Below are 12,237 nucleotides of genomic sequence, written 5' to 3' on the forward strand. Positions count from 1 at the left end.
AGAACAACTCCCCACTGCCGAGGTTTGAGAGAGATCGCCTCTTGCTCTTCCCAAATGCCATCGCAACCGTTGTGGGCGAACAGGCCGAGTGCTTCCAGAAGCAGAGGAAGACTGAAGACAGAGCGTTCCCCCTTTCCTTCTAAAAGCTGTGTTTTCTGTTTCTCTCTCTTCCCCCCCCCCCGTCCCTTGATTTCGTAGTTCGGGCTTCGTTGGCACCGAGCCATCTTGGCCTACCACGCTGGGCATCCCTCCATCGTGGGTGGGGGTGGGTGGGGGGACCTGCCCTTCTTTCTTGACCCCGTTCGTGTGTGTGTGTGTGTGTGCGTGCGTGTGCAGCGCGCCTGCGTGTATTCCGTGCAAGTCGATGGCGGGGGATCGAAGATGAGTGAGCGCGCTCCTGGGCCGGATCTGTCGCTGGCATCATCAGTCCTACGGAGTGAAGGTCGCTGTGACCGGCAGAGTCATCCCCGGGGGTGGGGGTGGGGTGGCGACTCGTGTGGCTTCCGGGTGCGATACCGAAACGTGGGGACTGAGCTGGGAGAGAGAGGCCCCGATCTTCTTTCCCGAAACCCCCAGGCTCTACGTACAGGCAGGAGATTCCGCTGCCTCCCGTTGTCCTAAACATGGGGAGGGGGAAGGAGGTGAGGGGAATCACCCGTCGACTGGAGGGGAGACATCGCCCAGGCAGTGCTGGAGAGCACGTGCGCCGCATGCAGACGCTCTCTCTGCCGAGCGATCCCCGGGATCCTGTCCCTGAGAGGACCGACAGCCGTGCCCGGAAAACCCCTGGCGGAGCAGACAGTGGCCGGCCAGGTGGGCCGGGCTCTGCCTAGAATAAAGGAGCGCCTCCGAGTAGACCCTGCCGCCTGCCTTGCCCCGTTTGAATCGGGCCGCGTTTGTGATCGGAGTTGAGCTTCCCCGAACTTTGGGCTTGGCGGGGCTGGCCCTGCGGTCGCTCTCCGTGCCTTCCCGGCGCCGTCAATGGGGCGCCTGCGTCTCGCTGCCTTCGGCCCCCTCGGCCATACGCCCCCTGCCCTCGGCTATCCTCCAAGCCTCCGGGATCTTTCAGGGGTCGGGCACTTGCTCGGCCCGAAGTCCCGGGCCATCCAGCTGCCGGTGGCTTTCCTTGGCCCGAATGCCATTTGGCCGGGCGGGGCGGAGAGGAGGAGGAGAGCGACCCCGTTGTTGAGCGCAGTTAAAAGTGCCTCGGAAGAGAACGGGAAAGAAAAAGGGGGGAAATCGATGGTGCAGGGAAGGCAGGCAGGAGGCTCGGCCGGGCTGCTGCGGGCTCGGTCCCGGCCGCGCCGCGTTCCCGTTTTCCTCCGGAAGGCACGCCCGCCCGCCTGCCCCGCGCCGGCCCTCATCCCCGGCAGCTGCACCTCCCTCCCGCCGATCAATAAGCCTTTCACTTTTTGCCTCTTGTTTGTTCCGTGGGGAGCGGGATCGATCGCGGGGAGGGGGCGGCGGCTCCTCCTCGTTTCCGCTCCCCCTCGTTGGCCGCTCCTTCTCCAATTAGTCAGTCCTGGAGCCGCCTGCGGGCGGGGGTGGAGAAGAGGAGGAGGAGGAGGAGGAGGAAGAGGAGGGTGGCGGCGGCGGTGGTGCCGCCGGTGGTGCCATCCGTGTCCACCGGGCCTCGGCACCAGCCGGCGACGCGGGAGGATCGGCCGAACTGCTTGTCCGCCTCCCCCCCCCCGCTCCCCCTCAACTTTTTCCTCTTCTTGGGCTTCTTCTTTCCCTCTCCGGTGAGGAAACGTGTGAAGGGCCGCCGAGATGGAAGGTAGGGCTTAGGAGCGAGCAATCCCCCGGGAAGCTGCCTTGGACACCGGGGGAGGGAGAGGGACTCCCCCGGAGGAAGTGGGTGGCGGGCAAAAAGAGAGCGAGGCACAGAGAGAGAGAGAGAGAGAGAGACGGAGCCCGGTTTGAGAAGCTTCAGCAACCCGGAGCAGCAGCAGCAGCAGCAGCAGCAGCGTCGAGGCACCGGAGAGGCAGCCCGCTTCGTTGCCGCCCTTTCTGGGCACACAGACTTTGCCAGCTGGTGAGCCATTCAAACAAGTGGCTCCAGCATCACTTCGGAGCGGTGGCTCTAGAGAGCGAGGAGGCTCCCGCTGCCCAGCCCTGCCTCCTTCCTTTGCCTGCTTTCCTCGCCCTTGCTCCCTCTCCGGCACTAACGCGCTCTCCATACACCCCCTCCGCCGCCCCCACTCCCCTCTTTTTTTTTATTATTTGAGGATGAAATAATGTTGACATGCCTTGAATTATTAAGTATCCCCTGGATTTTATTAGCCCACGATGCCTAAATGCTGCCTGTATCTGGTGGGGTCTTAACCGGGCGTGCAGAGGAGCGGCAGCTCACACAGCGGCACAGGGAGCGGCGGGCAGCTCTGACAGCTGGGCTTGTGCAGATCAGCCGGCGGAAGCACCAGGAGCAGATCACTAGTGAGACAAGAGCCAAGCGGCAGTCAGGAGGAGCACCTGGGAGACTGGGGCCAGGTTCCCCGGTCCTCCTCCTCCTCCTCTTCCTCCTCCTTGGCCAGCCTTCTTCACCTCCTCCTCAGGGCTTACTAATTTAGGGGCGTCCTGCAGCAGCCAAGGGAGAGCGGCTGGTGCCGGGCACCCCAGGCTCCCGCTGCCTCCCCTCCCTGGGGGGGTAGCGTGCTGCCTGGTGCCTCGGCACAGATGCCGATTGAGATTGTTTGCAAAATCAAATTTGCAGAGGAGGATGAGAAGCAGGCGGCGAAAGAGGAAGGGGACCAGGAGAGCTTGCTAGAGGAGCCCAGTCGGCCGCACCACCGAGACCTGGCCGCCTTCGCTGGATCCAGCACCTTGCACGGCCTCGGCCATATTTGCCGCTCGGGGCAGCTGGGGGTCCGGCAGGCCCTCTGGGCCCTTGCGTTTGTGGCCTCCCTGGCCTTCTTTCTGTACCAGGCCGCCCGGTCAGCCCTCTTCTATCTGGAGCATCCACACATCACCACCCTGGATGAGGAAGCCACCCAAAAGATGATCTTTCCCGCTGTCACCCTCTGCAACATCAACCGCTTCCGCCACTCAGCCCTGACGGATGCTGACATCTTCCACCTGGCCAACATGACTGGATTGCCACCCAAGGACCGTGACGGGCACAAGGCCTCCGACCTCCTCTACCCTGACCCAGACATGGCCGACATTGTCAACCGCACTGGGCACCAACTGGACGACATGCTCAAGAATTGCAGCTTCAGCGGGGAGAACTGTTCGGCAGAGAACTTCACCGTGGTGAGTGTCCACTCTGCTTTCTCATGGTTGTTCCTGCCCATCCAACATGGATGAGGATAGAAGCCTTGTTGGTACCCAACTTTGTGACAGAGATGAGCTTCGATTCCAAGGTCCTTTCTTGATTTCAAGGTGTTTTTTTTTTGGGGGGGGGGAGGCTGGAGTGAGTTCAGGCAGGGCATGGACTTGACAGCCTGTGACAACAATGAGCAGTGGTTCCAAACTTTGGGCAACCCTGGTCTTCTTGGGCTAAAACTCCACCACTAGCTGTGCTTGCCAGGATTTCTTGTAGCCCAAGAACATCTGGCAACCCAAGGTTGGGAACCACTGCTTTTAGAGCATGAGTGGTAGGATGGCAGGTCTACCAGTCACTGGGTGCCATTTATAAGTAAGCTAAAAGAGAAAGGAAAGAAACAGGGACATAAGTAGACAAGCCTCTGAAGGAATCATCTGCTTCAGAGTTTGTACAGTTTTTTTCTTTCTCAGGTACATGGCCACATATCCTGAAGAAGAAGGCAAGGAGAGTGGCAAGCAGCTTAGGAGGGAAGCCACAGTCTCCCAAGGTACTTAGAGAAGGCAAGAAGGGCACAGGTAGTTGCTGAATGCAGTTGTTGGGTACCAGCATTTTGGCCCTTGGGCTGGAGCTTCGGTGCTTTCTTTACTTAGAACCCACTGTGGCACGGCCACCCTCTCAGCCTGGCAGCTACTCTACCATCATCTTGGCATTTCTGGCATGGTTCCGCCGGCACTGTCAAGGAGGCATCCTGCCAGGTGGAATGAGCCAGCCCTGCGCTTGCTCTAATATTGAGTCGGAAAATCACAAATCCCTGCTGTGGTTTGGGGAAATAAATGTGCTGAGCGGGCGGAATACCTGATGGGACCCTTTTCAGTCCGTAATGACTCTGGAAATGAGCTGCTTCTCTCCTGCAGATACCGGAGGCTACTTCGCCTCCTGATCACTGTGTGCAGAGGGGCGGAAAAGAGGGGAATGGCAGAGGGCAGGAAAGAGACCTGGAGAGTGAGGCTTGGAGAAGAGGCAGAAGCCGGCATGAACACACACATGCCAAGTGGGTCAAAAAGATCTGCTTCCTGGCCAGGACTGTCACACGGGCTCTCTTCTGGCCCCAAGCCTCTACTAGGATAGGAGATGTCTGGCATAGCACCACCGGAGGGAACACAAGCATGGGAACCCATGCGCAGTCCTGCCCAGCAATTAAAGGGCAAGCGGTATCTGAATGCCAGGCTAGAGGCAGGTGCAAAAGACAACCGTGAGTGAAAAGTGACTCCCGGTATTGTGCTCGGAGAGCATATGTCCCCATCTTCCAAACAGTGCGCTCACTCTCAGCATTGAGAAAATTCTGCATTTGGTATACATTGGGCAAGTGCAGCCCTGGGCACCTCTACAATTTATTACCCCCTCTGCACCCCATGGGATTCTGAGGGCATCTATGCAGATGTGGGAGAGAGGAAACCAAACAAACTGTTATTATACCACAGCTCCTGTGACTGATGTGCATCCACACAGGGGCTGCCAATTTCTTGAGAACAACAGCAAGAGAAAGAAGGGGATGTTTAACTCTCCCCCCCCGCCCCCATATCCCTCCACTCGGCTGTCTGTCATACAAAGGAAAAATGTAGATATGTATTTCCTCCCCCATTACTTCAGTAAGCAGATCTATGGGGTGGGGGTGGATTTTTATTGGAAGAATGGTACACAGTAAGTACCCCTCCTTTCTCATACTGCTTAAAAGAAATTGGTAGCCCCTAGGCTGGTTTTCACTAAAAAGCAAACCAAGGATTCAACAAATAAATGATGAGAAAAACTGTAATGGTTCTCCTAGGTATATTGCCTGTACATGGTACCTTTTAGCCCTGGGAATTTCACTAGACATTGGCTGGATATTTGAACCTATTTTACCTTCTGAAGAGCTAGAAACTTGGGTCACTCTTGTTTTATAAATGAAAGCTTTGATTTCCTAGGATGCTACATTCTGACTGAGGAAAAGATTTTGTACTTTTAACAACAGAGGGAGGGAGGCAGACACGTTCACAGCTTCTTTGGGGGCGCTGTGAAGGAGAACATTGATGAATGGGGACATCCCTCTAGTGGAATCCCAGTGCCAGAGGCCAGGGCTTGAACAACCTGTGTCCCTTTGAGGGCATCACATTCCAGAGGGCAGTAAGACAACTTTTGGGGAATTCAAGCAGCAGTATGGGACATTACCTGTCTTTGCTTTTGAGCATTTTAATGGCTACATCTCCGAAGCATTGGTAGAAATTAAGGGATATGGGGCATGAAAGAGGAAGACTAGTTGGCAAGATGATTCAGAAAGGACACAGGGGAGGCTGGCATGGATCAGGTTCCCCTTTGGAAAAAGCTGCGGCTGCAACTATCTGCCGATGCCATGGTTGTTCTCTCATCTTGCCGCTCAGCTGCTTGCCACTTGCGCGTCGTTGCATCGCATGATGAATCCCCTTTAAAAGATTCTGTAAGTAAGAGCTTCGCTTAGTAAATGATCTCCCTCTATTTAGCGTCACAAATCCACATTCTTTATGGGACAGCAAATTAAGGGGCCGCCAGGGGAAGATTCCCCAGCGTAAGCATCTCATGTGCAGTAAAGCCCGGCTAGCGCAGTAAATCTTTGAGGGCCATTTGCTGAGCTGTAGCTGAGCTTCTCAGCATCAGCCTAACCGCCAGTGACCGCTACTTGGCTGGAGTGGAAGGGTGCGCCTGACAGGACGGGGAGGGATGCGGGGTGTGTGTGTGTGCAACTTGTGTCGGAAAGTAGACTTCTACCAGAAGACCTGCTCCCTCCCTATCCCCATTGCCCCATGATGGCTGCTGAATGGATCTCTGTGTGTGAACTCTGTGCCTTGCACCCGGGTCTCTGATGCTGCTTGGCTCTTTGTACTCAGCTGGGCAGGGGATTCCCTGGCAGCCTTGCCTCCCCCTCCTCCCCCACCCTGCCCTCCATAGCACCAGCTGAGTGAAGTCACCCCTCTTAAGTTCTGTTTCTTCTTCAGCCTCTCCCCCCCCCCCCGTGTCCCTGCAGCAAGAGCCACAAGGGGAGAGACAACAATGGTTTGAACAGTTAACACCTTGGCTGTTTGGCCCTGTGCAGTCGCTCACCAGCCCTTTTGCCTGGAAGTGATAGAGTGTGTGCCCTCCTTTGGTTCCTGCTTCTGAGACAGCCACGTTAGGATGGGACCTGAACCACACCTAATTTCCTCTGGACAAGCAGGAGTTTCCTCCCAGTGGATGGAGGCTGCCAGGGACCGTCCTGTTCCCAGCTCTTGATTTCATCCCCCCCACCTCTTATTTGGGGAGTGCTAGGGTACCAAACAGCTTCTTTGGAATGTAAGATGCAACTGACGAAGAGGCTGTTAATGAAAGACACAGGGAGGTGGTAGAGGGAGCTGTGCTTGGGGGGGCAGGTGCAGGGGGAATTTATGGAGATATGGAGGGGGTGCCCAGGCTCGCCAGCAGTGCATGCTCAGAAGGACAATTACCCAGCTGGCACCTGCTCTGCAGGGGTTCCACTTCCAGCATTTGGAGGGGACACTAATGCATTTCTTAAAAAAATGGAATTGAATGTCAGAGGTGTGTACATGTGTGTGCATAGAGTGTGTGTGTTTAAAAAAATGTCTTGCTACCCGTCACAATTTCCGGATGAGGAGGCATTTGGGGGAGAGGTTTAGTATGAACAATTGCCACATTGTATTCTTGAAGGCTTTCACGGCTGGGATCCAATGGTTGTTGTGGATTTTCCGGGCTGTTTTGCTGTGTTCTCAAGGTTTTTCTTCCTAATGTTTCACCAGTCTCTGTGGTCGGCATCTTCAGAGGATAGGAGTGTGGCTGGAGAATGAACTCTCCCCAGCCACAAGGACCAGTGAGCATTGCACACAAAAGACCAGCTAATGACACCCATCAATCACAGTGACAGATAATCTCTCCCCCTTATCACAACAATACACCCACAACAAAAAAAAACACTGATCACCATAATCACCCATCTCCTGAAAAGGACAAAAGCTGATCCCACAGCTATAAATATTCAACTATCCAACAAACTGCATCAGAGCACAGACAAAGTTCTGACTCCTGCCCTCTGAAAGATGCCAGCCACAGAGACTGGCAAAACGTTAGGAAGAAAAACCTTAAGAACACAGCCAAACAACCTGGAAAACCCACAACAACCGATTGCCATATTCTTTCTCACATCATGTCATCTCTGGACCTAGGGTATTCGAGATGGGAGACATCAGGACGGGAACTCTCTGTATTAGGAAAACACAGTCTATGGGCTTGTGTCACAAGTAACCACTAAGGAAGCAGAAGGGAGTGGGAAAGATTCCAGCGATATTTAGACATTGGTGGCCAAAAGCCACCAACCAGTTTTCAAGGCAAAGAGCTGGAGAAAAGCAGGGACAGTTGGGAAGGCTCTGATCACGGCCGAGCCAGAGACAGACTGTGCAAGGATCTTTGTAGTACAGCATTTGAGAGGGTTTTTGCAGGGGTGGCATTTGCTGCAACCACCAGCTTTGTCTGAGCTCCTCCTCAGCCTTGCCTTGACTGGGAGGACCTCAGGGTGGGAAGGGTAACTCAGGGTCAGAGTGTGTTGGCCAGTGTTGGTCCTAAGCATCCCAGGCACTAAAAAAAGCAAGAAACCCTGCCTGGTGCATTAGGTGTCTGATGCACAAAGGAACACACATCTCCCTCCCTCCCTCCCCCTGTCTCTCCTACCCCACCCCTCCCCTAAATTGCTACTGCTCAGCCGGGCTTTGCTGCCGTCGTTCCCCAGCTGTATAATCAGCGGCACCCCGTCTCGGTGCTGGGGCTGGCGATGACCTTTCCTCCACAATCGTACTTAATAAATGTCACATTTTCCAGCCTATTTTTACTCTGGGTAAATGAGTTCCCTGCGCTGCCTCCCCCTCCACCTGCCGCCTCCTGCCTGCCCATTAGTCCAGCTCCGTGGCCACCACTGTTTGGAGGCAGCAGCGCAATCCATTTCCCTAACCCTAGCCTGTACGATAGAGGGGAAAACTGATAAACGGAGACCCTAGGCAGTCCCACCAGTGTGGGTGGCTGGTTGGGAGGTGGGAAAGGATTGGTTCCTTCCGGCCAAGGGAAAGACAGAACTTGGCTTAAGGAAAGGGGGGAAATAATCCTTGGAGAATTATGAGATCGGACTGAGGTAAGTTAGGTTTTAAACCTATTTCAGATGGCTCATGGCATGTGTTTCAACTGATGATGTTCTACAAATTTCGATATTCCACAGAGGGAGAAGGTGGAGACGCAAGCCAACTGGACATAAAAGGTTGGCCTCCCTTCTTTGAAGACTTTCATTATCCCTGTCTTCAGTCTGGCAACAGCCATTTCCGATTTTGCCCTTTCTTTGGCTTCTACAACAACCAGCTCAGACTTCATCCTCCACAGTAATATGCAGTCTTCAGACTGTTTAAAAGAGAGGGTCTTCCGGGAATGGTCGACAAACCCATCTGGAGGGAACCAAACTGGGGAGGGTTGGTTTAAGGCACCGTCATGGCTATCCTGTGCTTTCTCATGCAGGTTGTGCTTCTTTTGTTACCGCCCCCCCCCCCCCCAAGCACGATAGAGGCTGGTCAACCACAACTTTTCTGTTCCAGCCTGTGAGGTTTGGTTGTTTAATCATCATCATCATCATCACCATCATCATATACTGTAAGACAGGGTGTATTTGATTTAAATCAAATTGAATTAAAATTTAAAAAATAAGATTTTTTTGACAATTTAAATTAAAATTTTGATTTAAAAAAAATTAAATTGTGATTTAAATCAATTTGACTTCTAATAATTGGTTTTCATCCACCCTGCCATCAAGTCAATTCCAACTTATGATGACCCTTTTCACGATTTTCTAGGTAAAGAGTATTCAGACATGGTTTACCAGTTCCTTCTTCTGGGAGTGCCTTGGGACTGTATAGCTATAGGCTATATAGGCTGGCTCATCTCCTGGGACTCAGCAGCCAGATATTTAACTCACAGAGCTATCCAGCCAGCTTTTGTTTGTTTATTACATGTTTGATCCTATTTACCTCCATGGAGGCCAGCCAAGAAAAGTGTTCTCCTTTTGTCCCATATTATTCTTTACTGTGGAGCAGATTATGCTGAGGGAAAGTATGCCCAGGGCCCAATGTCTCATCCTTTCCTGTACTCGTACAAACATACATTAGGCAACTAGCTGTGGGGAGTATTGTTACAAGAATGATATGGAGCCTTGCTCCACCTTAATGCCTTTGCTGCAGCATTGTTCATGAGATGACATAGTATGAAGCAATTCATGAACTTGATGAAGGGGATTCTGGAAAGCCCACAGAAGCTGATTATGCTGCAATAATTATTTAGTCTACTGTTGGGCTTTCACTGTGCTAATTCTGATCACCATATGGTGTCCAGAGGTTCAGTTGCTGTTAAAACCCATAATTTGGGACTGGCTAAAGTGGAAGGAAGGACAGGAATGTGTCTCTCTACACCCTTAAAGCAATATTATTTTGAAAATGCCAAAATCTGTGGCATCTGTCTGTTGACCCTCATTTGTGCATGCATGGGTACATCATTGGTTGCTTGGTCTTTGATGATTCACACTCGCAAAAGTCAACAGAGCTGGTCAAAATGGCAGTTCTGTTTGGGGCAATTAGTCTATATCTGTTTTCACACAAGGAAGTCACCCTTGAGTATACACTTGGTGAGTGGCAATCATGCTTATCTAGATAATCCTTTAGCATGAGAATGAGAAACAGCCGTCAGTGTGGGTATGGGCTATGTTCCCTCTCTGACAATTCCTAACCCCTTCTAGATTTACCTCTTGGGTCACTCCCTTCTGCTGTTTTGGGGGTCTTGCAAAGCCTCGTCAGTCTTGTTCAATCTTGTGCCACTTTCCTGATTTCCATGGTTCTGGACGCTATACCTTGTCTGCTCCAAAGCTGCTGCGTTTACACTGTGGAAAGGGGGGCAGTGAAAGGAATCCTAGCATAGCTGTAACTGCAGAAGGGTTCGTGGCCTTGGTTCTGCAGTGAAAGGAGGCCGGTGCTGTGCTTCATCCATCCAAGCTACCCGCAGGCTGGAAAATGCTAATAAGCAACCAGCAAGGAGAGGGAATCTGTGTCCAAAGCATCTGAATAAGTAACTAGTCCCAGGAGCTGATGCAGCCTCCAGGCCTTTGCACCCCTTTCTCAGCTCCAGCAATCAATTCTGTTTCTGTGCAAGGATACTTTCTTGGCAGGGCATAGAGGCTCAGTGCTCTGGCTTTACTTGAGCACTGGGAAGCCCTCCGTGAGCCTGGGAGTGGCACAGATATTTCTGTGATTCCCTGAAGGATAGACACACCCCTTCTGCAGATGCAGCATCCCACAATTTCAGCCCCTCTTCATCTAGTTTCTTGTTCTTCTTTCTCATCTTCCCTCCCCGCCTCCCCAGCTGTTTCATGTGTCCTCTATGCAATCAGACTCTTTCTGTATAGGTACGTAAGAAATATATTCTGAGCTCCTGATACAGACCTTGTACAGGAGAAATATGGGGGGCAGGGTTCCCCCAGAATGTCCAAATTCTTCTTTTGACCTACAAGACCAATGGCCACAATGTCTTTAATCCTCACCTGACTTCACACCTTTCCTAATAATTGTTTATGGCTCTCAGTGTTTTTCACATGGGCAAGAGTAAATCAATCAATCCTTTGGGGGCCCAGTGTCCAGACTAGTCTTTGATCATCATGCCCCCAGTGCCACCACCGTGACGACAGCATCTTTCTGGGTTGCCTTTGATTAGGTGGACTTTGAGGGTGAGAGAACGCTCCTAACTCTTTGGATTTCTTCATAAAGCACAAACCTTCAGATAAATAGCAACCTGACCATTTGTAAAGTTGTTGCCAAAAATTGGCTGCGATCCTGCAACTTCCTGTGGACTGTGAGGGAACTGGCTGCCATGAATAAGGAGCAGAATCTGGGTGTTACAATATCCTCAAGGCTTTGCTGGGTCTACTTAAAGCGAGGGAGTGTTTCTGGCCGAAGCTGTGGGGTGCCCCTTCCCCCAAATGAAAATCAGCAAAAGCGTGCCTGCTCTAAGGCTGAGGGCTACTCTTGAGTTTATGCTTCAAGCTTGATGGGACTGGCTGGTCTCCACCTTTCTGTCCCCCAGTCTCTGCTGAGCAGAAACTTGGCAAAGTAGCTGGCATGGGCCCCACGTCTCCTGACAGATATTAATTGTTCCCCAGGAGCAGTTAATTAACTGGGGCAGGAGCGCAAGCAGCCTTGGGAAAGCGAAAGGCTCATTACCTCCAGAGGGAGGGAAGTGGGGGAAGCGGTTGGCTGGAAATGCCAGGGCATTTTTCTTCGAGGGCGTGTTTGTGCTGGGTCAAAGTCTGCTCCATTGGGCAGGAGTCCAAGTCTTTACCGCCCCCCCTCCCAACAGTAAGAAGATGGATATAAGATACCATGACGGTTGTCTCCTTTTCTTCTCTTCTTTCGGAAGGATTCGGCCCACTTGAGTAGAAGCTGAAAGAGTTCGGCATAGGGCAGGTGTGGAACAATAGAGGTGGTACCAGTGGTTTGCGAATATGGAGGGAGGCTAAGGATCCTGATCCTGAGACTGCCCAGGGTTAGACAGGAGATGGTGCTGACACTCCATTCCATGTCCATCAGTTCTCAGGGTGGGAGTCTGTGAAGAAGGACTCCACTGCCCAAGAGCAAGTGGCACAGTTCAAGCACAAGTGCGGTAGGGAGCAGAAATGCCATGGGGGCTGACGGCTCAGTACCATCTCTGTGATTGAGATCAGATTGCTGCCATGCATAAAAACGCTATCTTCATAATTATATTTAATGAATTGACTTTAAAAGCTCTTACGCTCTTATCTGGGTTAATTTAATATTGCACACTTAATAAGCCTGTCTGTGATACTGTCAGGGTATGCGAGCACTGGGCCCAAGGAGCCCCCTTGAAGCCGCTCTTCC

The 12,237-nt window shown here is 52.4% G+C and overlaps 1 protein-coding gene across 3 annotated transcripts in view; it reads left to right on the plus strand.

Moving 5' to 3' along the window:
• The first annotated feature begins 1,639 nt into the window (after nucleotides 1-1,639).
• ASIC4 (acid sensing ion channel subunit family member 4) overlaps nucleotides 1,640-12,237 on the plus strand; it is a 105,177-nt gene continuing 94,579 nt past the window's right edge. Inside the window, exons 1-2 of one of the 3 annotated variants that reach the window (XM_072985342.2) lie at nucleotides 1,644-1,777; nucleotides 2,926-3,252. In XM_072985342.2, the coding sequence (XP_072841443.2) occupies nucleotides 2,998-3,252 (255 nt within the window). In that variant the 5' untranslated portion in view covers nucleotides 1,644-1,777; nucleotides 2,926-2,997. Of the gene's footprint in view, nucleotides 3,253-3,735; nucleotides 3,813-12,237 lie in introns of all 3 variants that reach the window. The other 2 variants (XM_078383467.1, XM_020792105.3) reach the window with 2 other exon arrangements.

This window comes from Pogona vitticeps, chromosome 1 (genome assembly GCF_051106095.1).
Source record: "Pogona vitticeps strain Pit_001003342236 chromosome 1, PviZW2.1, whole genome shotgun sequence".
Classification (NCBI taxonomy): Eukaryota; Metazoa; Chordata; class Lepidosauria; order Squamata; family Agamidae; genus Pogona; species Pogona vitticeps.